The 27,027-nt window shown below is 34.4% G+C and overlaps 2 protein-coding genes across 4 annotated transcripts; one reads left to right on the plus strand and one right to left on the minus strand.

Moving 5' to 3' along the window:
* The first annotated feature begins 911 nt into the window (after positions 1 to 911).
* Positions 912 to 9,750, plus strand: LOC129265964 (uridine diphosphate glucose pyrophosphatase NUDT22-like). Of its 2 annotated transcripts, none has more exons than XM_064102074.1 (5): positions 912 to 1,012; positions 2,375 to 2,850; positions 3,293 to 3,501; positions 6,087 to 6,180; positions 6,461 to 9,750. In XM_064102074.1, exons 2-5 carry the CDS (start codon positions 2,377 to 2,379, stop codon positions 6,557 to 6,559), a joined length of 876 nt encoding a protein of 291 aa, XP_063958144.1. In that variant the 5' UTR covers positions 912 to 1,012; positions 2,375 to 2,376; the 3' UTR covers positions 6,560 to 9,750. The 2 variants fall into 2 exon arrangements, with proteins under 2 accessions (XP_063958144.1, XP_063958143.1); XM_064102073.1 differs by lacking the exon at positions 912 to 1,012 and adding an exon at positions 1,386 to 1,437.
* A 2,211-nt stretch (positions 9,751 to 11,961) lies between these two features.
* Positions 11,962 to 26,774, minus strand: LOC129264872 (glycine N-methyltransferase-like). 2 transcript variants are annotated; one of them, XR_010294104.1, is made up of 6 exons: positions 26,358 to 26,750; positions 23,883 to 24,010; positions 18,338 to 18,591; positions 17,689 to 17,858; positions 14,500 to 17,119; positions 11,962 to 13,897 (listed from the first exon to the last, which is right to left on the minus strand). XR_010294104.1 is itself a non-coding variant. In XM_054902829.2 (5 exons), exons 1-5 carry the CDS (start codon positions 26,561 to 26,563, stop codon positions 16,957 to 16,959), a joined length of 921 nt encoding a protein of 306 aa, XP_054758804.1. In that variant the 5' UTR covers positions 26,564 to 26,774; the 3' UTR covers positions 15,128 to 16,956. The 2 variants fall into 2 exon arrangements, 1 of the variants encoding a protein (XP_054758804.1); XM_054902829.2 differs by lacking the exon at positions 11,962 to 13,897 and having other exon boundaries at positions 15,128 to 17,119; positions 26,358 to 26,774.
* Positions 26,775 to 27,027: the final 253 nt, after the last annotated feature.

Genomic DNA, 27,027 nt, shown 5'->3' on the forward strand with positions numbered 1-27,027 from the left:
GGATCTCCGGCCACTGTCACATCATTATGCCCTTCAATATTTGCCCCCCCCCCCCCCCGCAAAACTCCGGCGCGCCAAGCTTGCCATACTTACTGTATAATTATTATTAAATAATCAGAAATCCGTATTTCAACAAGATTTTACTCAACTTACATCACCAGTACCTCCGAAACACACAGCTATTTCAGGCAGAAAAGTAACATCCGATTGTGAAAACATTTGTTTGTACCCAATTCCCTATTTGTAGTCCTACTGTACTGTCCTACTGGCTTTGCCCCACTCCCTTACGAATAGTGCCTGTGTTCCCCGGGCCGGCCCCACATGGTATAAGTTTCATGAAATGTAAACACTTGTGTGCTTAATTGTCATTTACAATGGTTGGATAGATATGCCCTTTTTGTTGTTTCCCTTAAAAAAAAAAAAAAAAGCAGTGCCCTTTTCGAAAGAGGAGGAGCTCTTTTCCCCTGCCTCTGCCATGCACTTTCAACTTCGCTTCACCTCCTTGGAAAATGAATAAATCTCAATCTCAAATCTGATAAACTGTCAGATTCTTAATTAAATTCCTGTAGTTTTGTGTTCGATGAGGCCCAGTCACTCTCAGCCAAATTTACTATTTACTACTCCGGACCCCCGGACCACCCTTATTTTTTCATGTTGTAAAATTAATACAGTGATAAAGCCCCGATAAAGCTGATAAACTCTTGATTTTGATTCGGACTATATATACCAGAGTGGATACTGTAAGCCTGTAAGACAGAAGTATTTTACCAAATTTCTTTGTCTGTGATTAGAAAAAAAACTTGAATTCCCTTTCAATTCGACTTTTTTTTATCAACTCTATGTATTCCCTTTCAATTAAAATTTTAATTAATTCATGTTTCGGATTTCTTGCAGTTTATCGTGATATTGCATTGCCATTCAACGAGAACTCTAGAGGGCGACATAAAGGTAACAAATTGCAGACGACGTAAACAAAACTTATACATACCGGTATTAACAGTTAGACGTTTCGGTAAGGAAGAAAATCTTACATTCATATTCACGAAAATCAGCATTCTGAGTATTTCAGTATTTTTTATTACGTAACGTGTGATGTTTTGAACACAATTGTATTGTCAACTTTCTACGTTGTACCTGAGAACTGTGGTCCTTGTTGAGTTGGATGAGTGGACTTAGCCTAATGTCTTAGCTTCGGTGGGCCGTGGGCGTGGTGGGTGTGTTTGACAACGCCACGGGACGGGACGTACAGCGGCACGGGTCACTGCCTGTCGCTTTCCCGTCCCTTGGCGGTGGTGCCGCGCCATGGCCATGGGCCCTGCTACTGCCTGAGCTGCGGGACCCGAATCAGGCAAAAAAATATTTGTGTTTTAATTTTCAGGGGCTGCTTTCCACAACCTGCTGCCTAAATCTGCTCATTAGATAAGCTTAAACATTAAGGTAAATGGGGACTTTGCAGGGCCGGGCCAGGGGCATTTTTTTTTTTTTTTTTTTTACATTTTTTTAATTTTAGTTTTATCTATAAAAATATAGGGCTCAATTTTCAATCATATCTCAATTTTGGGAGTAAAAAGTTAGATCTAACCGTTATATCATAACCTTGTTCATTGAATGAGTGGATCTAACGTTCCGTTATATCATAACCTTGTTCATTGAATGAGTGGATCTAACGTTAGATCAGTGAGTGAGTGGGGCAAGGTCATTTTCAAATGACCTGACTTAATGGAAAGGGATCGAAGGTGGTGCTCACTTTTGGGGGCATCCAACAATGCCATTAAAAAGGGCATCATTGTATTTAAAATTTCATACACAACAACAGGACACATGAGGTAGCCATTTATTTATATTATAACCTCATACGTAGGATGAGTGGAGGTAGCTAGAATGCTACAACTACAAGGCCAAAACAGACAAAAAGAGCACTTATTTTGGCCTTTTAAATTTGAGCCCTAGCTATACAGTGAAGGCCATCTATTCCGAGGAGTTTTCAATAATTATTTGTTTTTGTTTATGAACAAACAGCTATCAATTTCAATTTGATGCAGAAATCATTTAATTTATTTGGCATTTGAATATCTGTAAACCTGCACATATTTATCTAACTTTCACAAATATGCACCACAGACGCAGAAAGTGAGGAAAATATTGAATTTAAAACAATTGTCTGAAAAATAATCACACTAATTTAAAATTTTCAGTATTGCTTTGCTTCTCCCTTTTTCTTTCCAATTTGACACAAAAAAGAAATTCTCCATTTTGCCCTTTTCTTGTCATTTATTATTTCATTTTAATTTTCTCCAACTTACATGTATTTTCATTTACCTTCTTTGTTTATGTATTTTAAAACCTTTGTAAATTATGTACAATTTTTTTATAGAGATGGATTCTGAAATTACCCTGATATTTACTGCAAGGTCTCCTATGGGCATCCCAAAACAGTCAATTCATGTTGTGCTAAGCAAAGACTACAATCGATCCATCCTGCCAGAACATGAGAAACATTTAGAAGAAATCTGGCAGCAGCGACTTTCAAAGAACCCTCACCTTTACAATGGCTCCAAGTTTCGATTCCATGACATCTTGGAGGACCCAGCAGAAGGCGGTGTGTCTTTTCACCTTGGTCTAACAGACTACAGGGAATTCCAGGTCACCAACTGGGCACCCAATGCGGAAGAACTTCTGCAGCTGGGGAGCAAAGACATGGGGCGGACTCAAGCATACATGTCGGATCCCCTTGGTGTAGGATCTTTCGTGTTGACGGCTGATGGGTTTGTTATCTTCATCAGGAGGAGTAGTAGGGTAGGAGAAGCAGTGGGATTATGGGATATACCAGGAGGTCATCCAGAACCAAAGGCAAAGATTAAAAACCAGTTATTATTATTACTTCTACAATTGTCTTATTTTTTCAGCTATTTGTTTTAGGTAATACCTTGGAAAATGTTTTCCTTTTTGTAATTTACAATAATAACTTTGATGGAATATTGATTATGACAGCATTTCACACTTTGCACTGACTTTTGATTATGCTAGTATTTCTTCTGATTTTTTGAAACTGATAATTCCTTTTATTGTAGAGCATCAGAATTGTCAATTATTATAGGCAGCTGTGTTTTGCTTTTGTTTGACCCTGCTATGGTAAAAAAAAATGAATGGTACATGATTTTCTTGATTTTTGAAAAAAGATTGGTATATTTGGATGAATACAAATCAAATAATTAAAAGAAAGTGCAGAAACTTAATACTTCCTTCATTGTACCTGATGTGTTTCTTTTGATACTAATAATTGAAACTACAGGAAGTAAAAGGAGGATCAGCCAATCTCAACGACATGACCATAAGTGACTTAGACCCTGCTGCAGTGGTGGATGAGATCTTCCAGTCAACCCTTAATGAGATACGAGATGAAATCAACATCCCTCTTGAGCACCTGAGTGAACCTGTTCTTATGGGCGTGGCTCTCAATCACACCAGCTCTGGAAGACCTAGCTCAGAGTACTTTGTCAAGTGAGTTAGTCATGACACCATCTACCAATCATCTCGAGTCTGCTGAACTAATATTGGAGGGGGGGGGGGTGCTTCATGAAAGACATCAGTTCTGACAAAATTGTCCGCCCTGAAAATTTCAGTGAATTCCTTGGTTTTGATTTGCTGAGAAGCTCTGCTCTCTGTTATTATGGTAACTGTCAGCTAATGACAACTTGTAATTGCATACAAGCTTCATTTAAATGAGCTGTGGAGACAGTGGTATACCACTTCCTGTAGCTTTATCAAAATTTTCACAAACATACTAAAGATTAACTGAAATGGAAGGAAACTGCCTTAGGATTATCAATAAGATATAAGGATTTCTGTCTCAAAGCTGTTATAATCGGTTGTTTTTGTACTTTGTAAATAAAATAAACCTACATTTGAAAATAGTTAAGAAGATCCCATTAATTGCTAGAAAGGGTTCAACTTAGGAAGGGTTTGAACCTTTTTACTTTCAACTCTAGATATTCTTTACAGCTAAATGTTGGTTCCAATAATTTTTGAGGATCAGACAGACTTTGTATTTCTAGAGGAGGTAAAACATTACTGACTGTGCTTCACAATTCTAGAAAATAACCCAAACCTTTTATTTCTTTTGAAATTTTTTCAAGCAGTTTAGGGTGCGTTTCCATTAAGTATGGACAAATACAGAACTTGAGTTTGATTGAATTGAATTTTACAACATCACTGATTGTTCTTCTTTAAAATCATGTCCTCTATTGATTCTGTAGAAAAGAACTTGTATGGCAAAGAGAAAAATAGTTTAGCAGTGCTTCTTTGAAGTTGTAGAAATTGTAATTATTCATTATTTTAGAAGATTGTACTGTGCTGTTTTTGTTTGTTTTTGTCTCACCTGCATAGCAGAGTGAGAATATAGGCGCGCTTTTCCGACGGCGGCGGCGTCAACACCAAATCTTAACCGAAGGTTAAGTTTTTGAAATAGCATCATAACTTAGAAGGTATATGGACCTAGTTCATGAAACTTTGACATAAGCTTTATCAAGTATTACTGAACTTCTTGCCTGAGTTTCAGGTCACATGATCAAGGCCAAAGGTCATTTGGGGTCTATGAACTTAGACCATGTTGGGGGAATCAACATCAAAATCTTAACCTAAGGTTAAGTTTTTGAAATGTCATCATAACTTAGAAAATATATGGACCTAGTTCATGAAACTTGAACATAAGATTAATCAAGTATTACTAAACATCCTGCCGGAGTTTCAAGTCACATGACCAAGGTCAAAGGTCATTTAGCGTCAATGAACTTTGGCCAAGTTGGGGGTATCTATTGAATTACCATCATAACTTTGAAAGTTTATGGATCTGATTCATGAAACTTAAACATAAGAGTAATCAAGTATCACTGAACATCCTGTGCGGATATCAGGTCACATGACCAAGGTCAAAGGTCATTTAAGGTCAATGAACTTTGGCCAAGTTGGGGGTGTTTGTTGAATTAATACCATCATAACTCTGAAAGTTTATTGGTCTAGTTCATAAAACGTGGACATAAGAGTAATCAAGTATCACTAAACATCCTGTGCGAATATCGGGTCACATGACCAAGGTCAAAGGTCAATGAACTTTGGCCATGTTGGGGGTATCTGTTGAATTACCATCATATTTTTGAAAGTTTATGGATCTGATTCATGAAATTTGGACATAAGAGTAATCAAGTATTACTGAACATCCTGTGCGAGTTTCAGGTCACATGATCAAGGTTAAAGGTCATTTAAGATCAATGAACTTTGGCCATGGTGGGGGTATTTGTTGAATTAACAACATAACTCTGTAAGTGTATTGGTCTAGTTAATAGAACTTGGACATAAGAGTAATCAAGCATCTCTGAACATCCTGTGCGAGTTTCCTGTCACATGACCAAAGCCAAAGGTCAATGGACTTTGGCCATGGGGGTATTTGTTGAATAACCATCATAACTCTGTATGGATCTAGTTCATAAAACTTGGACATAAGAGTAATCAAGTATCACTTAACATCTCATGTGAGTTTCAGGTCACAGACCAAAGTCAAAGGTCATTTAATGTCATTGAACTTTGGCCATTTCGGAGGTAATTATTAGATTGCTGTCATAACTTTCAAAGTTTAGAGATATAGTTTATAAAATGTGGATATAGGGGTAATCAAGTATCACTGACAAGTCTTTGGTCGCATGGTCAAGGTCAAATGTCATTTATTGTCAATGAACGTAGTATTTTATCATTATATGAATGGTGTTTTTTTGAATGATTATTTTATAGTAGTTTTCAAAGTCAGCACTGCTGCTATATTGAATCGCGCGATGCAGGTGAGACAGCCTGAGGCACTCCACTTGTTTTTTGTTTTTGTCGCAGTCAGGTGAAAAGTATAGTGTTAATATTGCTTGTTTGATACAGGGTCTTCAAATTTCATTAATTTCAACCAAGAATGAAAGGAAGTAAGCAGATCTTTGAAAGTTCTACTTTAAAAATGGTTTATTCTGTTTTTTACTTAACATATATATAAACCTGTTTTCTGTGATAAATAATCTTACTTAACATTGATTTCAATCCATATTTTGTAGATGTGACCTCCCTTCGAAAGAGGTCAAGAGATTGTATCAACTGGGCGGGGCTGAAGCAGATGAGTCTTCAGGGTTAAAGCTGGTATCAATCAAGGTAATAGCCTCAACTTTTTAAATTAAAGAATTCACAAATTCTCAACACACCTCACATTTTTATTCAGAGTAATGTTGATATTCATAACTATAGGAGACACAGGCGATATATCAAATGAAAGTGCCATTCGTTTTTTTTTTTTTTTTGCCTCTTGGACATATTTCTAGTTCACCTTCAGCCATTGCACTGAGAATTGCGATTCATTTGAAACATTGCAGCAAAATAAACATTCAGATCATTCCAAGGCCTTGTGTTTTCTATTTGTTTGCTGTGTGTACAGGATATTCCATCCTTACCATCGTCTCCCATGTGGTCAGAGATGTGTCCATCAGGAAAAGGGTGTATTCTCCTCTACAACTCACTCATGTTGGATAGGTGATGACAGGCAGGTCAGAGGGCAAAGATCAAGAAACTGAAATAATGTGTGACCAATTCATCATTTTCTTCAAGCACGATAGAGTAACACAATGCTTGACTCTTTCCCTATGTGCAATTAGTGTATTCATGTTCTTCATGCACAAAAGAGACTGTTTAGCCCTATCCATGTGTAGAAATTCATCTTTCAAGATAATATTTTTGCTGAAGGTAGTGGTATTTTTCCTGATAAGTTGTTTGTTTTGTTGCTTATACTTTATTACAATGATTACTTCACTGTATTCACAAATGATGAAGAAGAAACTAATAATTAGACAAAAATGTCTATAACTTCACCAAATTTCAAAGTCTGTACAGTTTACCTTGATTCCTTAGATATTGTATCATCATGGTACTATCAAAATTAGATTCAATCACATGGCTCCAACTCAAAAGCTAAACTTTAAAACCAATATATCCCAAAATTTATCCTTCCTCCTGAAACACTCTTGTGAAGTTACTTAATGGTGACAATAGCTTGGTCTGTTTTCCTCTCTGTTTAATTCTAGAAAAATTATATTTTCGGCAATGGACAATTTTCCTCCAAATGCCCTGAGTAGCACTTGTAAGTTGAAAAATAGCTTGTGTAACTTTATATAGGATTCAATACAAAAATATAATTTGATGCGAACTGGGAAAAAAAAATCATGGGTCTAGGGGCGAATTTGCCCCTGAAATTCCAATAGGGTCTAGTTTTTGTCATACAATGTAGGAAATTTGGGCTGGTAAGCTCTATAAGTAACCCTGGAAAAAAATATGTATTTGTCCCTGATATGAACAAAAGTAGATAAATAGCCTCCAGTCTTTGTAATGAATTGATTGGTTAGGAAGTATTATATCACACTATTAAAGTATTGGTCAAAACTGCATCATGTGACGCGGCGCTATTCCGTTTGTCATCGTCTCAGGGGTTTGGCTTACTGTCAATTCTGTCAAACCCTCTGATAGTACTCCCAACCCCTGAGGTAGGGGCCACAAGTTGTGTTGCTACGCGTGCATTTAGTGGCTTGAGCTAATTGGCTGCTTTGCTGCGCTGCGGCAGCTCGGTCATGTACGCCCTGCCAACGATGCACTGGCCAACTGGAACTATTGGTTGCCCAGCAGCAGTGTAGCTCGTTTAAATTACAAAGTGATTTTAGCAAATCAAATTGAGATTATAGTCACATTAGTGGTCCTAAAATTTAATCCATTTGGGGCTAGAGGTATGTGATTAGCAATGAAGTATAATATGGACTGCTCTGTATTCAGATATGACAGTGGAAATCATCACTCCCTCGGTGCTTTTCATACCGGCCCCCTTCTATCATTGAAGGGTAGGTATGAAAAGCACCTCAAGAATGATAATTTTCAGTCATCCTCATGCGCAGTCAATATTTGTATAATATGATATCAAAGGATTAGTTCTGTTGAAAATTTTATCTGATTAGTAATTATCTAGTTATGTATCTTTAAGATATGAGGTTAGTCAAATCCATTTGTGTATTTTTAAATTAGCAATTAGGAATGGATTATGATAATTATGGTAATATTAATAATGATGATGACAATCAGATATTAATAAAAATTAAAGCATGATGATATTTATGACAATATTGATGATAGTAATCATAATTAAAAAAGAGTAATGATGATGACAATATGCCACTTATGGTTATTCTATTTATAAAGTTCTATTCTAACTGGACTCTATTTGAAGTAGCGCCACCTTTTTTATGAAGGTGTTGATGGAGCTTGGAGAAACAACCGATATTACTGTAAAAAAATATAGGAAACATTTTTCACCAGTTTGAAATTAAGGCTTTGTTTTTGGCAACGAGAAGCCCAGTACATACTTATGTGCTTGCTGAGTTACCCCCAATATTCCCTGGTGTTTTGATGAAAAGGCACTTTATAACCACTATACATCAAAGACTGACATGTGATAACATATGCATTCAAATGCTTGCTAATAATAAGAATTTAATCTAAAAAGATATTTAAAATCTAGTTGATGTGACTGATTGAGAATCTGATTTAGCACAAGAACATGTTTCATTTGTAAAGTCATCCATAGCTTTATGTGCGGCTTTTTGACACATTCCCTATATCAACTTGTTGCATGGATATTTGTTTATTGGATCATTATTCATTTATCACACAGTTATGCTTGTGTCATATTTTAATGAATATATGCCAATGTGCTGTAAAACAGTTTTGGCCTCAGAGGGAATGTGCTATATCAAAATAGGTTATTATTATTGAAATCATCATTATTGGGAAAGGTGCTTGATAACATTCTGGGCCCATTATAGAAAGATTTGGAATCAAATGAAACTAAAAAGAATTAATTCAAATCCAAAATGCTCACTTCTTATTGGTTGAAAATAAAATTGTTTGATTGTAACCTTTTTCAACTCTCATTGGAATATCACCTTTCATTGGAAGAGGTAATAAAAAACAGAACTTTCTTTGTTGTCATGGTAATTGACTTCAGTTGCTATCATAGCAACTTTTTATGAAACGGGACCCTGGGTTGTACAGTGACAAACAGGAGCAAGTGATATATCAGCAAAATTTATTTTTTAATGATTAATTTGCTTTCTTCTGGGCCAAATTTTATGCACGAGCGCTCATTCTGCAAAGAGATATATCAGACAAGGCATGACATTGCATTGATGTCAGTATATTAGCAATAGGTACATTGGACCTTCTGAAGGAAATTTCATTTAGAAATATCATTTGCATCCTTCTACCAATATAGGTCAGAATGGAGTAATACAAAATTGGGTATCAGGTTTGTGGACTCTTGACAGTCATGAGCAATATTTGTATGTAAACAGGCATTGTTTTTTTTTTTGTCAATTATTGGTAGCAAAATATATTTAACATTCCAAATAATGTGCCTTGTTATTTATGACATTGATTGAAATTTTAGCTGCATTTAGATGTAAAGCAATATTTGTGCATGTACTGATATGTAATTATGCATCTGTATGCTCTGTGCATGCCCTTGTAGATACTAGTACATTATATATATTATTATTATTATTATAGAAAAGCTGATTTCCTATGTATAAAAGTATATAAGAACTGTCTATTTCCTAAAAAATATCTTGATTTTTATAAAAGATGTTAATAATGTATTTTTTAATCTTGTGTCATGTGGGCATTGGTATTAAAACCAAAAAAATGAAAAAAGGATGGTTTCTTGAATGCAAATTATATGATTGCATGCAACTGCTTTGATTAATATTATCCTAAGTTGAATGATATGATGAGTATCTTGAACACTACTGCATGAATTCCTTTCTTTTGGATGGTCTTTAAAAAGATCCATATGCCATATGTTATTACTTTTTTGTCACGAGGGTTAAAACTAAAGCATGATTTAATCATGTAATTACTCTCATTTCTGTTTTTTCTATACCAGGTGTCTCAGAAACAAGTTTAACAGTGGATTTTGAGTACTTTGCATTCAAAATGTTTAATTTTTGTTTGCATTGATGTTTAGCTTCTTCGAACGAAGAGAGTCCTAACAAGATCATTGAGTTTGATGAAGTGATTTCAGATCTATGCATTTTTCCTATAACTTATTTTTTTCATGTTTCACATACTAAAGCAAAATAATTGTATCGAGTCAGAAATTGTTGTTATACAGATCAGGAAGCCTTGAAATAGTAATTCTCAACATAATATTTAGGATACTTTGTTTGAAAATTAAAACTCATAATATTACAAACAAAAAATGTTGTAGGCAAAGTATTTAAAACCCATCATTCTGTTTATCCTGGGACACCAAGTTTACCAGTAATTCACATTTTGTTTGATTAATGTTTTATTTTACTTGGTAACTTTTGTAGATGAAGACAAATATATTGATATTTTTAAATAGAGAGATATTGCATAAGTAAATCCATATAATTATAAAATCAAATAAAGCTAGTCTTATACACTGTACTGTTGTATTTGTTTATTTAGGCTATTAATTCTAGTCATCAATTATTTATTCATGTTTTAATCAATTTCTTTTCATCAACACAAATGGCATTGATTTACAAATCATTATTTTGGGGTCAAGCACAAATGGAGATTAGTCTCTAAATCTGTAGTGGGAAGCATTCAAAGGTGTCTAGAAGAATTTTTAGAATTCCAGCCAAAAAAAAAAATTGTTTTAAACGAAAAGGAAAATTAGAGAAGCGGAAACTTGAACAAAATAGTACATATGATAAATAAGTTATGAATGTTCAAAAGTACTAATCACCATACAAATGCAGACTTTGATTGGTGATTGGTGGGGATTTTTTTACCTGATTGCTAAGAAAGCATGAATGCTTGTAAGCAAGCAACCAGAGGACCGACGGCTTAAGGTCCTCTCCGAAGGACCTGGTAATGAGGATTAATGCCTTACCAAAGGGCACTAGCGCACCAAGTGGGAATCGAACCCGGGTCACCTGAATATGTATCCCCTGCTCTACCGACTGAGCTATCGCGCCTCCACTAGATCTCAAATGTTCTGCAATGTAGGATAGGGACTACCTACCTCTATCTCATAACTTTTACTCAGAATATTTACTTATTTCAGGTCAGTGAACAACCATGCTGTCAATGAGCCACAAATTCCTGATATTTTAATACATTTCAAATGGAATTTTAGTAGTCCTGATCACTTATCATAATGTACTTGCCGAATTGAGGTTTACATATTTTTCAAATTGATTTTGTGCCCAATTTCTTTCAAAATTTCAGTATTCTAGTCTTTTTTTTCTCCCTTTGCAAAAATAATTTAGTTGCTTTGCCAAAGAGATAGTAACACACAAAAATATCAGTTCACGATTAAGCATTTCCTTTATTTCTTTGTCTAGTGCGTTTCATTTTTTATGTCCATCATGAGGCTGGTATGCTTCCATCGGAGTACTGCATTATTATTAAAACACAAAGCAAATAAACATGTGTTATATCAAAATTTACTAAATCATTTAAATTTACAAAAATAATACAACATAAAGGAATGTAGAATAGAAAGTTGTACTGTAACCAAGAAAAAATGGATAAAGACTTAAATAGTGGAACTGTGTAAAGGCAAAAAAAAACTCAACTAAATACAAGAAAAACATTTTGATTTAAACACTTATCATAATGTACTTGCCGAATTGAGGTTTACATATTTTTCAAATTGATTTTTTGCCCAATTTCTTTCAAAATTTCAGTATTCTAGTCTTTTTTTTCTCCCTTTGCAAAAATAATTTAGTTGCTTAGTTTGGATTTCCCGCTTAAGTTTTTGAAATAAATTCCCCAAGCAGTTGCCAACCACCTTCCCTCCCTCACTCGCTTTCTCTCGATGCACTACTGGCTCTCAAAATAAACAAAAGATTTTGAAATTTTCATATCTTGTGGATCTAAACGATTGATATTTATTAAGTGTTCATTTTTTCAATAAGAATAAAGTTTTTCATTATGTACACATTATTTACACATGCTTGATACGAAGTTGTTACTTACTGGAATGCACACTGATGAAGATACACCCAAGTTTTAAATTATATTCTACATTTTTACAATGCAATATGTCTACTTATTCTGTTTTATATATATCTAAACATATTTCTATTTATATATATATGCGTGACAATTAATAATTGACTAAACTAAATTTTAGAACAATCATTCATCCAATGCAGGCCAATCTAAGAATTAATTGAGTGCAATAACCAAAGTTGCCAAAGAGATAGTAACACACAAAAATATCAGTTCACGATTAAGCATTTCCTTTATTTCTTTGTCTAGTGCGTTTCATTTTTTATGTCCATCATGAGGCTGGTATGCTTCCATCGGAGTACTGCATTATTATTAAAACACAAAGCAAATAAACATGTGTTATATCAAAATTTACTAAATCATTTAAATTTACAAAAATAATACAACATAAAGGAATGTAGAATAGAAAGTTGTACTGTAACCAAGAAAAAATGGATAAAGACTTAAATAGTGGAACTGTGTAAAGGCAAAAAAAAACTCAACTAAATACAAGAAAAACATTTTGATTTAAACAAATTTCTTTACGTATGGATTGATATTCATCATACAAACAAAGATGTTTAAACTAATGTGGATAAACGGGGACAAAGTTAACTATATTTACATTGTAAATTTTGGAGAACTTGATCCAAAGAATATAACAACTGATTTAAAAGATAATTGATGTGAAATTTTTGTAATTTTTACCCTAAATCACAAGATCTACACTGATTATAATAACATTTCACTTGAAGGGAGAGAAAACAAGAAAAACAAGGAAATGACATGAATAAAGTTTGCCAATTATCTTACTTGAATAAAGTAAGATAAATAGCAATTTAAAATTTGATTTGAGTCTTTCGAAAGTCCGGGGCCCCACAAGAACCATACATTCCAGAAAGGACATACATAATATATGGACTGCTGATACATTGTGCCTAAACAAATTGTTTTATAATCAATGAAATATGTATAACTTCTATTAAAAGCAAGACTATTAGATTATACCAATCTTAGTTTAATCCAAGGACTACTTTCTCGGGAAGCAAAACCCTACACCATTCAATATTCAAATTGAAAGCTATGAAAATATAATATAACACTTTTCATTCAAACTTCACACTTGTGACCTCAAACACACACACAGCATTCAAAATGGCCTCAAATAAGACATATCTCTCTCACAAGAAGAATAATTTAAACATGCAAAGCTCATTATGCCATTATGCTAAACACCCAACACATACTTTGTGCAGATATCAAAAAGTCTCGCTCAAAAAGGAAAATGTATGACAAGACCTTCATGTCTTTCTATTCATTTTAAAATCCTTTGAAAGAATAAAAATGCTTATATATTTTTTAAAAATATGCTCATAGACCAAGCTCTAATTTTCTAATTTTTTTTTTACCTTTTTCACTTCACTTTTCTTTGAACCTAATGAAACTTTTAAAAAAATCAATCAATATTAGATAAAAGGATAAAATGCATGTTTATTGGGTAAAATGAAACTTAACGCTCGGCAATCTCTTCCTGATGTTGCTTAAGAATTGCCGATACTCCAATAGAAATATATTTTACACATTATGGGACAAAATTTTACCCTACAAATATGCATGCTCCCTTTTATCCCAAAAGTTGACCAAATGTTTTACTCAAAATTTTTTTTTATAGATTTTAAACATGATTACATGTGTCAGACTCATTTATAAAGACACTTATGTTTGAAATAATATCTCCCAACACAGTAAAATTAACAAGTTAACAACACATGAAGCAAAATCTTATTGCACATTAAAGGAGAATGAAACCCTTGAAACCAGCTGAATCCATATCAAAGAGAAAAATCAAAGAAACATATCGTTGAAAGTTTGAGGAAGATTGAATGAATAATAAGAAAGTTATGAGCATTTGAATATTGAGATCACTAATGCCATGTAAATCTTCCCATTGGCAATGCGACCAAGATCTGTGATGTCACACACGTACAACTCCCTCATTACTTTAGTACTTATTTCACTTATATTCTCACTTTTATAGAGTCTATCACAAGGTGAGGTGTTCTCTTTATAGGAGAGGACAAGTACAGAGGTTTCACAACATTATATCATTGATGAATCGTTTGTCATATGATTAGAATGAGCAAAAAGAGATGTTTTGGGGTATATTTTCAGTGTCCAAATGGGGAGAGTTGTTCATCTGTGACATCATAGATCTTGGTCGCATTGCCAATGGGAGGATCTCCATAGCATTAGTGATCTCGACATTCAAATGCTCATAACTCTTCTATTGCTAGTCCTATTTTACTCAAACTTTTGTTGATCTTATTCTTTGATTTTTCTGCTTTCACAAAAGCTAACTTGCTCCAAGAGTTTCATTCTCCTTTAAATTTGTTTTTGCAAAGTTAGAATTACAGCAACTGACATCAGAATATCAAATCCATATGGTACATAACCAGAGAAAATGACATCCTGTGAGATAAGTCAGTTTTTGCTTTAATAGCATTTATGATATGTATCATTTTATCATATAAATGACATTTGCTCAGTGCTACTGCCATTTTGAAATCACTTTTATGGTTTCAACATTGTTGGACATTATTCCATCTTCAGTTCTAAAAAAATTACTGTCAAACTTGTTCTTGTTTCCCTTGCATGGTCTATATAGACAAGTTTCATTGCAATTGCAATTTTGCATACTCTTAAAGAAATGTACACAAAAGCAATTTCATAAAGGTGTTCAAAAGTTACAAATAAAGCTCTCATTCATTTTTAAATGCATTGCTTAAGTAATGCAGATGAAGACATTCTTACTGTGAACAAACCGTACAAGAAAAATATTTGCCCAAGTTTAGATGTAATTATACAGCAAAACTTTGGTCAAATATTGCACACCATATTCCAGTTTTTAATGAACTTATGCATAACTTTATTAACAATTTTATGAAACTGGCCCTGCACAATTGAATACTACATGATCTCCATATGCATTGTACTCATATTAAACCGTAATCCTAAATCCAATCACAAGCTTTGATTGTTATGTCTTTGCCAAATAAACAGATCGAGGAAATATCTCTAGAATAGGATGGATTGTGTTGGCACAAATGACCTTGAACGGTATTCACAGGTTTTCTAAAACATGGGAATGTTCAACTCCATGCATTTTAACAGGTTGCCTACAAGCACAATCTCACAAGTATTTAGGAATAGTACATCATATCGAAAATTCAACCTGCAAAGGCTGTCCCTGTGGTGCAAATATGTACACGGATTGGATAAATAATTGCATAATGTTTGTGACCACAGATCAGGTTTTTATCTCTGTAGGATTTACTATTTTGGTACAAACATTTGCATATATACAGGTATCTGCCCATTTACAGGTTGTACCGTCAAACCAGCTTAATACTGCAGAGTTATGCTGACAGATCAAAAGTATTCTTATTAAGTATGATTATACATGTATGCTGTAAGGAGAGGGACACATTTTTTTACATATTCCACATCATCTATATGAAGGATCAGTAAATTTCCAATTCGTCTATTGCCAACTTGTCCAATCCTCACATAGTCTACCTTATTTAGTCTAATGCCATTCCGTCCATCAACATTTCATCTAACAACCATTTGGACCAATAATTACTTTGTCTATGACCACTTTGTTTCATAACCAGTTGGTCTAATACCCATTTTCTTTTCATTCATTTTGCCAATTAACACTTAGTCCAATTAGACCAAATGGTATATGGACCAACTGGTTATTAGAAGAAATAGCAATTAGACCCTGTGGATAGAGGACGAACTGATGGTAGACCAAATGATAGTAGACGAGATGGTAATTAGACGAATTGGCATTAGACCAATTGAAAATAACCGAAGGATCTACTAATGTCACTTTAATTATGTATAGGTTAAAATGCAAGTGCACCGTGTGCACCTGCATACACCATGCCAGCTTTTAACCACCAGGGACAATTGACCATATTTTGTGATTTGGTCCAATAACTTTTGATGCACAACTCTAAAAATGATGCAAACTACATCAAAAGAAAAATATATATATATATTGACATACTGCAACCATTTTCAATGCATCAGTATCTTTCAGTAAATGGAACAAAAAATGAATATATCACTATATTCACTAAATTGGCGATGTAATTTAAACTTCTTAATCACTGTTTATACATGCAAATTAGCAAATTTGCATACAAACAATCTCTACTTAAGTGAATACAGCATTAAACAACTGAATACTTCATTCTGAATGAAGATGACTATTAAAATCCACATGCAACACATTTTTTATCGATTAATACAATTAAGAAGTATATTCTCAGTACTTCATTTGCAAACTCCCCAGTATATCCTACTCATTCTATAACATTCAAGCACTTTTAAAAGGGAAGACTCAAATATCGGTTAGCCTAGTTTAAGCCAGTCTGAGGTAGGATCCAAGATAAAGTACATTTAGGCAGTCCTAGTTGATTGCTTATGATCAGACACTGTGATCAAATTTTAAAGAATATTTCCATGCATATATCCTCATAATCGAGATCACTAAGATAAGTGAAGAAAAGAGTGGAAATTTTCATTTGTTAGATAGATCCTATTTAACCATAGCAAAAAACATTTATTAGCCACACCTTCCCAAAGTGCACATTCATGATTTGATCTTTTTAAGTGATCAGCTAAATCAATTGCAAGTTTACCAAGAAAATAATCACAATTCTCTCAAGAAACTGCATAAAACACCTTTGTACTTCCACCATGGACTCCAAGCTCAATACTCAACCTAACCCTCATCCATGTCTCAGAGCTTATTCTGATATGAAGTGCAGAGCTCCTACTGTAGAGTAAGACCATGGACTAGAATGGTTTTTCAATGCAGTGTATGTAGTATGCCGGGTGGGCAACTTCACTGGGTTTCTTAAAGTCGGCAAGAAGTTCATGTTTGCACTCGGCACCAAAGGCTTCCTTGAGGAGCTCCGTGAATGCATTCAGCCGGTGTGGGTAATAAGACAGACGGAACCTGAAGGGAATACAAGAGTGAAATATCAACATTATATCATGGATACATCAACGAGCCTACTGCAGTGAACAATGTAAACAGGGTCAAACAGTGATGTGCTCCCAAATAAAAATCCATGCAGGTTTAATATCATGTTTGATAAATAGTGTAGTTTTGTACGATCATAAATAATTGAAAAAACACCCAACTCGTACAGATATCATCTTAATGTTTCCATTTTCTGACAAAGGAGGCACCTATATGTATTGACATTTTATGTACAGAACAGGCTGAAGCAAACATATGGGAATTCTCCACAAAAATGTTGCATTTGGAACTAAAATTTGCACTTTGAGGTCTGCCAATAGTTGAAGACTGCATCCTTTCACAATTTTATTATTCAGTGAACTACATACGTTGCAAATTGTGATTAGAATGGAGACAAGTTAGTAAAATTAGCCTTTTAATATCATGACTAAAAAAATTATAATCCAGGGCTTTTTAAAAACATTAATTTCAATAGTTTATAACCCTTGGGATAAAATGTATTGTACATCAAAATTGGCTCAACAAGAGTCCATGTGACTTACTTCATAATGGGTTGGACAGGCTCAAACTCCAGTTTCTTCTTTGAAAGTTGTCCTTTCTTCTTGATATCCTCTTTAGCAACGTTGATGTCGATGAAGTAATCCAGGGTAACCATGGAAGGTCTACCATTGACGTAGAGGGTAGAAGTCTGGATGTCCTTGATACAATTACCCTAACACAAGATAAAGAGAAGAGACATTGAATGGAAGGCTAGCCTTATATCCGTAGTATAGACCAATACAGACTAAAGCAGACAAAAATCAAGATGAGACCTTGGTGGGATTTCTAAATGATTTAAATGTGACTTAAAACTGCTCTTAGTCAGGCAGCATACGTCATCTACTTCGACAAATATGCCAAGTTTGATATTTCACTTTCATAAGTACGGTGACATCACAAGGAGAACAATTTTCAACTTGGTGTCAAATTTCTAATGGTCATCTTGGCCATGATTTGAATTGGACACATGAGGAACTTAAACTGCTTCTCTAAACATGTTTGAGTCTTGTGAATCCCTTATTGTGGGTTGAAACTATCCCACATATATGTATATTGATATTAATACAAATAAACAAATGATTAACCAATCTGAGATCTAATCCTTCATACAAGAAAACATACAAATCATGAGGATGTTAACACTGAACTCACATGATAATAGATATTGTGGACAGGGGCACGGCCAGTATCCAAGATGGCATCATAATTCCTGTGGTCAATAATCATCATCCCACCGGGACGAAGGAAATCTGCAAAATTCTTGAGGGCCAAGCGCTGGTTGGACAGATTTCCCTCAAAGTCTGGCAGGTTGGCAAAGGAGTTTCCCAGACAGATAACAGCATCAAACTTGCCTTCTTGCGATGGCAGATCATCTGGAAGGGTCAACCAATTGGCTACCTCAATTTCTGTTGGTGGATTAGATTGAACAGTGAATAATTACGATGAAACTTATTGTATTCAAATCAAAGTTTAGTAGTAACAATGGTAAGCAATAACTTTTAGAAAGTCTTTTTAAAATCAAGGAATATCGTAATGTTAAATTCACAATTTGTTACTATTATTTTACTACTATGTGTATTATAAGCATTATTGTTAAGGACTTATCATTATTTTAATTCAACATAACATCATCATTAGTAGGGGAGACCGGCAGAGGCGTCGATCCTGGGGGGGCAGGGGGGGCGATCGCCCCACCAATGAAAATATTGGGGGGGCAAACATATCATTTTGCCCCCCCAATAATTCCGGATATGCATTAAAAAAAAACAAGATTGTAATGTTCAGCAAGCGAGATTGAGATACACAACTCGTTCTTTATTTAAAATCGTGCTCAAAATGTCCGCTTTTCAGATTGGAATATAAAAATTTTCAGCTCGCGCTTCGCGCTCGCATCATTTCTGTAGCAAAAACCCATACTTTTCATGATTAAATTGGTGAATGTAAATGTCCCATTTTCAGTTCTAAGCCTCAAAAGAACTGCTTCAATTTGCAATAATCTTTTCTTGGATATATAGCTTGTTCTTTATCAAAAACGTCCAGTAAACTGTCATTTTTTCAGATCGAAATATCAAAATTTTCAGCTCGCGCTTCGCGCTCGCATCTATTCTCTTTTAGATACAAATCTTAATCATTGGTACCAAAAATGCTTAGAATATCAAGTTTTCAGCTCAGAATATAAAGAAATTTGAGCTCACTCTCGGCACTCGTACTATCTGTGTAGTGAGATACGTGTCTGTGTCTCATGAGTCATACATATATATAGATATATACATATATATATATATATATATATATATGTGTGTGTGTGTGTGTGTGTGTGTATATATAATATATATATATATATATGTGTGTGTGTGTGTGTGTGGGTGGGTGTTTTGTACGATCGAGCGCCTTTGGAACGTTAATGATTTCGCCCCCCCAATCTGAAAAATGGATCGACGCCCCTGGAGACCGGGGTTAGTTGGAACATGGGGTAAGTTGAAACATTGTAATTTTCTTTAACGTCTTTTAAATTTTAAAATTTCTGCAATACTGCCCTCAATTTATTGTCATTAACAATAGCCATCCACCATGTTACAGACAACACATGTGCAACAAGCCTGGTGAAGTTAGAAAGGAATTTTTGTTTTTTGACCTTCTGAGTAATGTTTTTCTCTTTCAGAAATGATTGATTATCTCAGAAAAGTTTATAGATCAAGTTGGCCAGTTTGGGGGTATAATCTAGACACTTATACCAAGCTACAAAATGAGGTTATTAATATGCCATGGTGAAGTCCCTTTTTTGTGCTGTAAGCTTATAAACGTCAAATGGGCCTCCGGGGTTAGTTGGAACAAAATTGAAGGGGCTAGTTGGAACATGTTCCAACTTACCCCAAACATAATTATGAATAAAAACAATGGATATGAGAAAAAAATATATAAAGTATTTCACACTCTTCTGAACATGTATTGTATACCATGCTTGTTTTGTTTATCAGTTAGGTCTGAGTGTGCATTTAAGGCCTTTTGTAGGCCCCTAATGCAATATTAACCCTTATCAAACTGGGGGGGGGGGTCAATTTGACCCCCCCCTTGAGAAATTTCGTCACTATGCCGTCGCGCGAAATTTTTTGACTACACTGCTCGCTGACTTTTTACTCTCAAGTCTTGCGCATCATTTGAGACCAAATTTGCGATGCCTGTGTGCGCGGTTTCGAAATTACGCAACATTTTGTACGTGCAAGTTTGGACCCAATATTGCTAAAAAACGTGATTCCATGTACAAGGTCAATTCAAATTGTGTTTTTCAACCAAAAGTCATAAATGTATGATTATTTTTTACTTTTGTTGGTTCAAATAGATTTATTTTATGCTATTTATGACCGCAAAAGAGTCCCGACAAAGTTCATCGGAAAAAACAAAGGTTCGAAAAAACAAAAATTAAAATTAAAAAAACAAAAAATACATATATTTTATTTTTTGCAATTTTTGGTGGATATTTGTAATAAATGTGAAAATTGATACTCTCACCAAAAATTAGCATTCTTCTAGCTTAATAAATAGAGGTAAAGGCAAAAACATACAAAACACAACAAATTTAGGGCAAATTTCATATGCTCATTTGCATAATTAATTAATGAAAAAAATATAAACAATTTATTTTTGTCTTATAAATTTGATGCAGAAGTACATGAAATTGCTGATAGTACACTTAATTGCATGTAAAATCAAACACACCCAAATATGCAGAATTCTACTACACAGTCTGCTTGCGTGAGTGGCTGTATAATAGAAAACATAAGTTCAACGAATCCACACTTTATTATTTTGAACTTGAATAAAATAAAGCAAATAGGCTAAAACCATGTAATATTACAGTTTTAAGTTGTTTAAGTATAATTCTTAATTGACCATGCAGTGTTCCAACTTACCCCATACCATGTTCCAACTTACCCCGTATTAGGGTAAGTTGGAATGTTTGCGATGGTCTTGTTCAAGGTGGATTTTTTCAGTAACCATAATAGAGTTAAAAATTTTATGGGGTACATTTGAAGCCCTTAGATATATGCTTCAAGCTGATATATTGATTGTTTCTCGAATAAAATCTATTTGGATTTTACAGCCATTTTTGTCAAAAATGTTCCAACTAACCCTGGTCTCCCCTACTGTATAATTGCTATTATCATCATCAGTATCATCTCCATCATTATCATTATCATTCTCCTCCTCATCATCATCATTATAAATATTAATGTCATTATTTTTTAACTTTGAGCATGCATCAAGATATTACAAAATGATATTTCAAAATTATGTTTAATATAGTATTCATTTAATTTCCATGAACATGTAACTTAATAACACAAAAATAAAGGCAATTAAAAAAATGGTAACCCCACTTCAAAACATATATCCTGGTAATAACTAAAAGGAAACTATATGTATTTATGTTGAGAGGTTCATCTCATTCATTATACAACAATATAAACAATAGTAAGAATCAAGGGGCAGCTATACTTGTGATAAAAAGAAAAGATAGCGAAGACAAATATTTTAGTTGGTGTGGTGTACTTGTTAACTGATGATTACCACCAGTCTTTTTTATCCTGTATATGATACATGCATACTGGTATTTAGTTCTTTTAAATAATACTTCACTCTTCATGACATGCATATTAATAAGTGATTTCAACATGGCTAAACTGGTAACAAAGCTTCATATTCGCCATTAAAATGACCTGCAGCAAAATGCTGTCTCACATCAGAACAGACCTGGGGGGTGTTTCACAAATATTAAGTATGACAAAGTTTGCACTTAAATGCCGACGCGTACATGATATGCAACGCGCAATCTTATCGATCAATACGCAGTGGGGCGCGTCCTCTTGGCATGATCTGACCAATAGGCAATGCTGTCATGCCTTTTATACTGCGTGCAACTAGAAATTTAAGTGCGACTCTAAGTCATACTTAAATCTTTGTGAAACACCCCCCTGGGTTCCTAATCATAAAGATTTTTCGGCAATGGTAACATTACAGCAACTACCATGGTAACAGGGCTGAGCAGCCAATCAAAATCAAGGTATCCATGGAAGTTAAGTGCAACTCTCCACCTGGGCTATGTTTTGTCCTCTTTTCAATAAAAAATTTGAGGTATAACTAGAATTTCTGTCTTTTATTTCAATACACAGACTGTGAATGTCAATTCATAAAGATTTTATTTTTCTTAATGCAGCAATCATGTATATGTAGGGGTTGTTTTCGGGGGAAGGGGGTGTAGAGGAATGATTTTTTTTTTACAAATTGATAACTTGCAACTTTCCTATTTTGACTTGTCTACTACTCTATATATTCCTGTCAAATAAAAAAAATACAAACTTGTAATTTGTGTCAGACTCCCCTTTAATATTTCATATGGTATAATATTGGTTTGTTCGTATTAAGCCTTCATTAATGGTCTGTGTTCATGTACCATCTTTCTTTCATGGTGCTATGTACATACATGTCATAATGTATTGTGTAATTCACAAACTTTCAAATGTAGTTTTAATATCTTCTCATACATTTTCAAAGAGATGCAGAAAAAATATAATATCACATACATGTACACTTGAAGAAAACATAGTAAAATTATGTAATATTGTTAAATTCATGACTTCATGACTTACATGACTTGCTAGAATATGTGTATCTGGTTAATAATTTATTGGGTTAAAAAAGTGCTAATTGAACAAAGGCATTGAAGCTCAAGAACACAGACTAACGATAATACAATTTCCAAATTCAGCCTTTCCATCACCTTGTGAACTGCCAATAACAATGCTTCAATTTAATAGCAGAGAGCTGTACAGTGTACACACAGCTTAGAACAGAAATTGCTGATTCAGCAAACAAATGTTCAATTCCAATGGACTTTGGAATGTCAGCAAACTCTATAATGTTTGAACAGCATAAATTAGATTTTGCTATCTCACCTACTACACACAAACAATTATCATTTATGAACAGGACTGCCAATTGGATCATTGTACAATATGAGAAAATAACTTACTTTAGATTTATTTCAAAAAAAATATATATTCATATTCCTCTGGCCAGTTGTGGAAAGAGATGCACATGCACTTGAAAATCCAACATTATTGAATTTTTAACCACTCAGACTCAACACAAGAGCTGTGTTCAAGAATGTTGAACTACTGTTTCATTCCCCCACTTGAATAATATGACATCTTAGTTTTACACCCATGATATTCTACTATTACATCATCTTGCCTTAAGTATCCTCGGATTTAAAAGAAAAAACAAATTCAGGAATTCCACTATCATGGCCAGTATTGGAATGATGCATGTATTATTTCTATTCGAAAACAACATTATTATCTTTGTATAGTGTACATGTACCCACAAGAAAAAGTTGCTACAGGAAGGACCTATATCAAATATCATCTCGATTGGTACACATGCTGTGATACAAATTAGGGTTTGATTATTGAAAGTGTTACAACCATCAATCACTAAGGGATAGCACCAAAGAAAATGGGGGATTTCATATTTGCACTGGAGCAATTTTACATTTGATCTCGCTTGGTGTTAAACTTTAAAGAAATGTGATTTGAATAAAACTAAGATTAGCAGCAAAAGAGCTATGAAAAAAAATCTAACACCAGCATCAAGACTAAACTAGAAATTACACATTAACTTCCCAAATTTTGCTTACCCCATTTATCAAAAGCATCCTCTTTGCGACGACTCCATCGTTCCCTGAAAGCCTGCATTATCATTTTGTCAGAGGCATCAACGCTAACCACCTCAAATCCCTCCTCCAGTAACATCACAGAATCAATACTGTTAAATTATAAGAAAAATAAAAGTCAAACATGAAATGGAAGACATTGAAGAACATCATTATCTGAAAATGAAAACTTTGCAAGTCATTTAACATACATATGACAATTTTATGGACTGGACTCATTTCCTAAATTTCTGCTGTCTTTGCCATAGACATTAATTGGATTTGCAGGTTTGTCAGATGCTCCATAATGTTCATTCCACTAATGTTTTGCTTCACTACAATGTAGGATACACCCTCTCTATTGGAGGATAATTTTCTTATTTTTATATATATACATGTATAGGTTCAAACAAAGAAAAGTATCAAAACTCCATGGACAATAAATTTCAACGAATTTTCGCCCATAGGACTTTGACTTTATTATATATATACCTACATCCTACAAAAGGGCGAAGTCTACGAATGGGTTTATTCCATCATAATACACATATAGACGTAAAGACGAAGGTAGAGGGCGTTAAGGTGCATTACGAACATTGCAAGAAGACAAAAAAATTCGCCTTAAACACAGATGTAGAGAAATATATACTGGTACTTTTTACTGCTAAACTTTGACTGTTGGCGGTGAGGCCCTTTTCAGATTTTCCAGTTTTGGAGCCGGAGATTCTCCATTGTCACCTTGCAGTCATGGCAACACGTCTATAGATGCGTCTTTTACAGTGCGCTTCTTCCATCTTCAGTGCATTGATTTTTTGAAAGGTGAGTTTCACGATCCGTGTGCCCATGAACAGACGTGTTTTTCACGTTTTCAGAAATGGATTTTGAATTCTCTTTTTTGTCATCATGGGCACTAAGAGTGACTTTACCTTTCATTTTTGAGAGCTACACGTATGCTCCTTTTAAAAGCTATGATTTTATTTCTACGGCATTTACTAAACCATTTGTGATTATTTTATTAATTTGCCGAAGCAGACTATTTCTATTTTACTCAGGTACTTTTTACTGCTAAACTTCGACTGTTGGCAGTGAGGCTCTTTTCAGATTTTCCTTTCTTTGAAAGGTGAGTTTCACAATCCGTATGCCCATGAACAGACCTGTTTTTCATGACTGTTTCAGAAACTGATTTTGAATTCTCTTTTTTGTCACATCATGGGCACTGATGAAGAGTGTGACTTTACCTTTCACTTTTGAGAGCTATGCTTCTTTAAATTTTCTTGACAGTTAACGTATTGTTTGTCCTATTTCACTATATAAATGATTTGGTCTGATATATTTTGTATCCCCCTGATCTGTCTACAGCTTTTAAAAGGTTTAGGCCTATAATATTTGAATATCATGACTTTTAGGTGTAACTCTTTCATCCATTGATTTTGTGAAAATTTGGGTTCTATACATTTGATGTAGGGCCCTCTCTCTCTCTCTCTTTTTCTTTAATAATAAACACTTTACGCACACCTTACGATTGGTCTGCGACCCGATTTCAGAATAAAATGTAGGCCTAGTAGAATTTGATGCTCATATTGAGACATGGAATATCTTACTGTGTTATGTTCTAAATCATCGTACGAATACCTATGTTCAAATCTGTGACTATTCTATCATCCTTCTTAGAATAAAAGCAAATTTAAATATCTAGTCGTAATGACTTCATAGCAGTCGTACGATGGCTAGGATTTGAAACTAATTTGGCCTTTACTCCAAAATAAAAGCTTGCAATCTTTCAAAATGGTTATATTAGTATTCTTTCAATTGATTTTAACCTCAAATAAAATGATATGTTCCATTCATTTTTTCAGAAAATGAGCAAAATGTGATGTGTTCCAAAATCGGACCGCGAACAGTCGTAAGGTGTGCGGTGGCCTTACACATGTAATGATTGCATACTGATGCTACAAACTTGCTTGAGAAATGGTTTTATACCAAAAAACATAATTCATTTCTATTCTGGTTGGCATCTTACAACCAAATTAAATTTTTGATATGTGAAATCTTATAAAAAATACATCCACTACTAGTACTAGTCTAGACTATTGAAGTTTCCAACTTCAACTTTCATATCATCAACATTATGAGTTAAAGGTCATCATTCACAGAACAAGAGAATAAATCTGAAAAGTGACAAAGATTTTTGGTATAATTCATTGAGTGATCACTGATCATGCTGATTAGACTTGAACTTCTCAAAGTTCTTGTTAGTTCAGCCAGGTTCTTTGAAATATTGCTCTTTTTTGTGTGTAAATGTCATTTTAAAAATACGAGAACTTTTTCTTGGATATGATTGGGGCTAGTTTGTTTCTAAAATGTGAGTAAAATATGGACACTTCATCTCCCATCATTCATACAGAGTATGAACTGCACTTTGCATGTGAATTACAAATGAAAACGTGAAAAGGAACTCACCCAGTACCACAAGCGACGTCAAGCACACGCTTGCAATTCTTCTCCCGGAGCAGCTGGGTGATCCAGCTCCGATAAACGTCTATCCTTTCATTGCGGCCGCCGATGTAGAATTCCCAAACTTTCGCTGCTTTTCCATCTGCATACTGGTCGGGAATACCCTCTGACGCGACTCCCAAAGAACGAGTACGATAGATACTATCAACCATTTTTACTTCAAAACTCAAATCTAGATGATGTCGAAAATGAAATTAAAAAGGCTTTCGACTCGAGCAAAAACGCGATGACACCGCACTTCGTTTGTGTTTCGATGAAGTATGGATACCGATATATAGGTAACGGCAATTGCGTTATGCAATACGGTATGGTAATTTACGCAATACGGTACAGTTTTCTGAGCTGGGGCTGCGCTGCTGCTATGTTTACTTCGTCGTATGCCACGTGAACGCGAAGAGGGCGTTGCGTGGGCGTGGCGCAGAGGAAGATAAATTGACAAGTTTTATCGTTATCAATTTAACTAATTCGAACTTGAGGTCAAAGTAAGTTGAATGATTGTTGAATGATTATGGAGTAAAACATGTTGACTAAAATCCCTGTGGGCCTATGGATGGAATTTGCAAATGAAATGTCTTCTATTTCTTTAATGGGTCCGCGGTCCCCATCAAAACGTTTT

Source organism: Lytechinus pictus, chromosome 7, assembly GCF_037042905.1.
Source record: "Lytechinus pictus isolate F3 Inbred chromosome 7, Lp3.0, whole genome shotgun sequence".
In the NCBI taxonomy this organism is placed as follows: domain Eukaryota; kingdom Metazoa; phylum Echinodermata; class Echinoidea; order Temnopleuroida; family Toxopneustidae; genus Lytechinus; species Lytechinus pictus.

What these genes read in the sequence shown, in the direction of transcription:
- LOC129265964 (XM_064102074.1), top strand. Translation starts at nt 2,377, where the DNA reads ATGGATTCTGAAATTACCCTGATATTTACTGCAAGGTCTCCTATGGGC. An exon ending in AGCTCAGAGTACTTTGTCAA is followed by an intron (nt 3,502 to 6,086) that starts GTGAGTTAGTCA and finishes CATATTTTGTAG; the next exon opens with ATGTGACCTCCCTTCGAAAG. An exon ending in TAAAGCTGGTATCAATCAAG is followed by an intron (nt 6,181 to 6,460) that starts GTAATAGCCTCA and finishes CTGTGTGTACAG; the next exon opens with GATATTCCATCCTTACCATC.
- LOC129264872 (XM_054902829.2), bottom strand. Translation starts at nt 26,563, where the DNA reads ATGGTTGATAGTATCTATCGTACTCGTTCTTTGGGAGTCGCGTCAGAG. An exon ending in GACGTCGCTTGTGGTACTGG is followed by an intron (nt 24,011 to 26,357) that starts GTGAGTTCCTTT and finishes ATAATTTAACAG; the next exon opens with TATTGATTCTGTGATGTTAC. An exon ending in GGATGCTTTTGATAAATGGG is followed by an intron (nt 18,592 to 23,882) that starts GTAAGCAAAATT and finishes ATCCACCAACAG; the next exon opens with AAATTGAGGTAGCCAATTGG.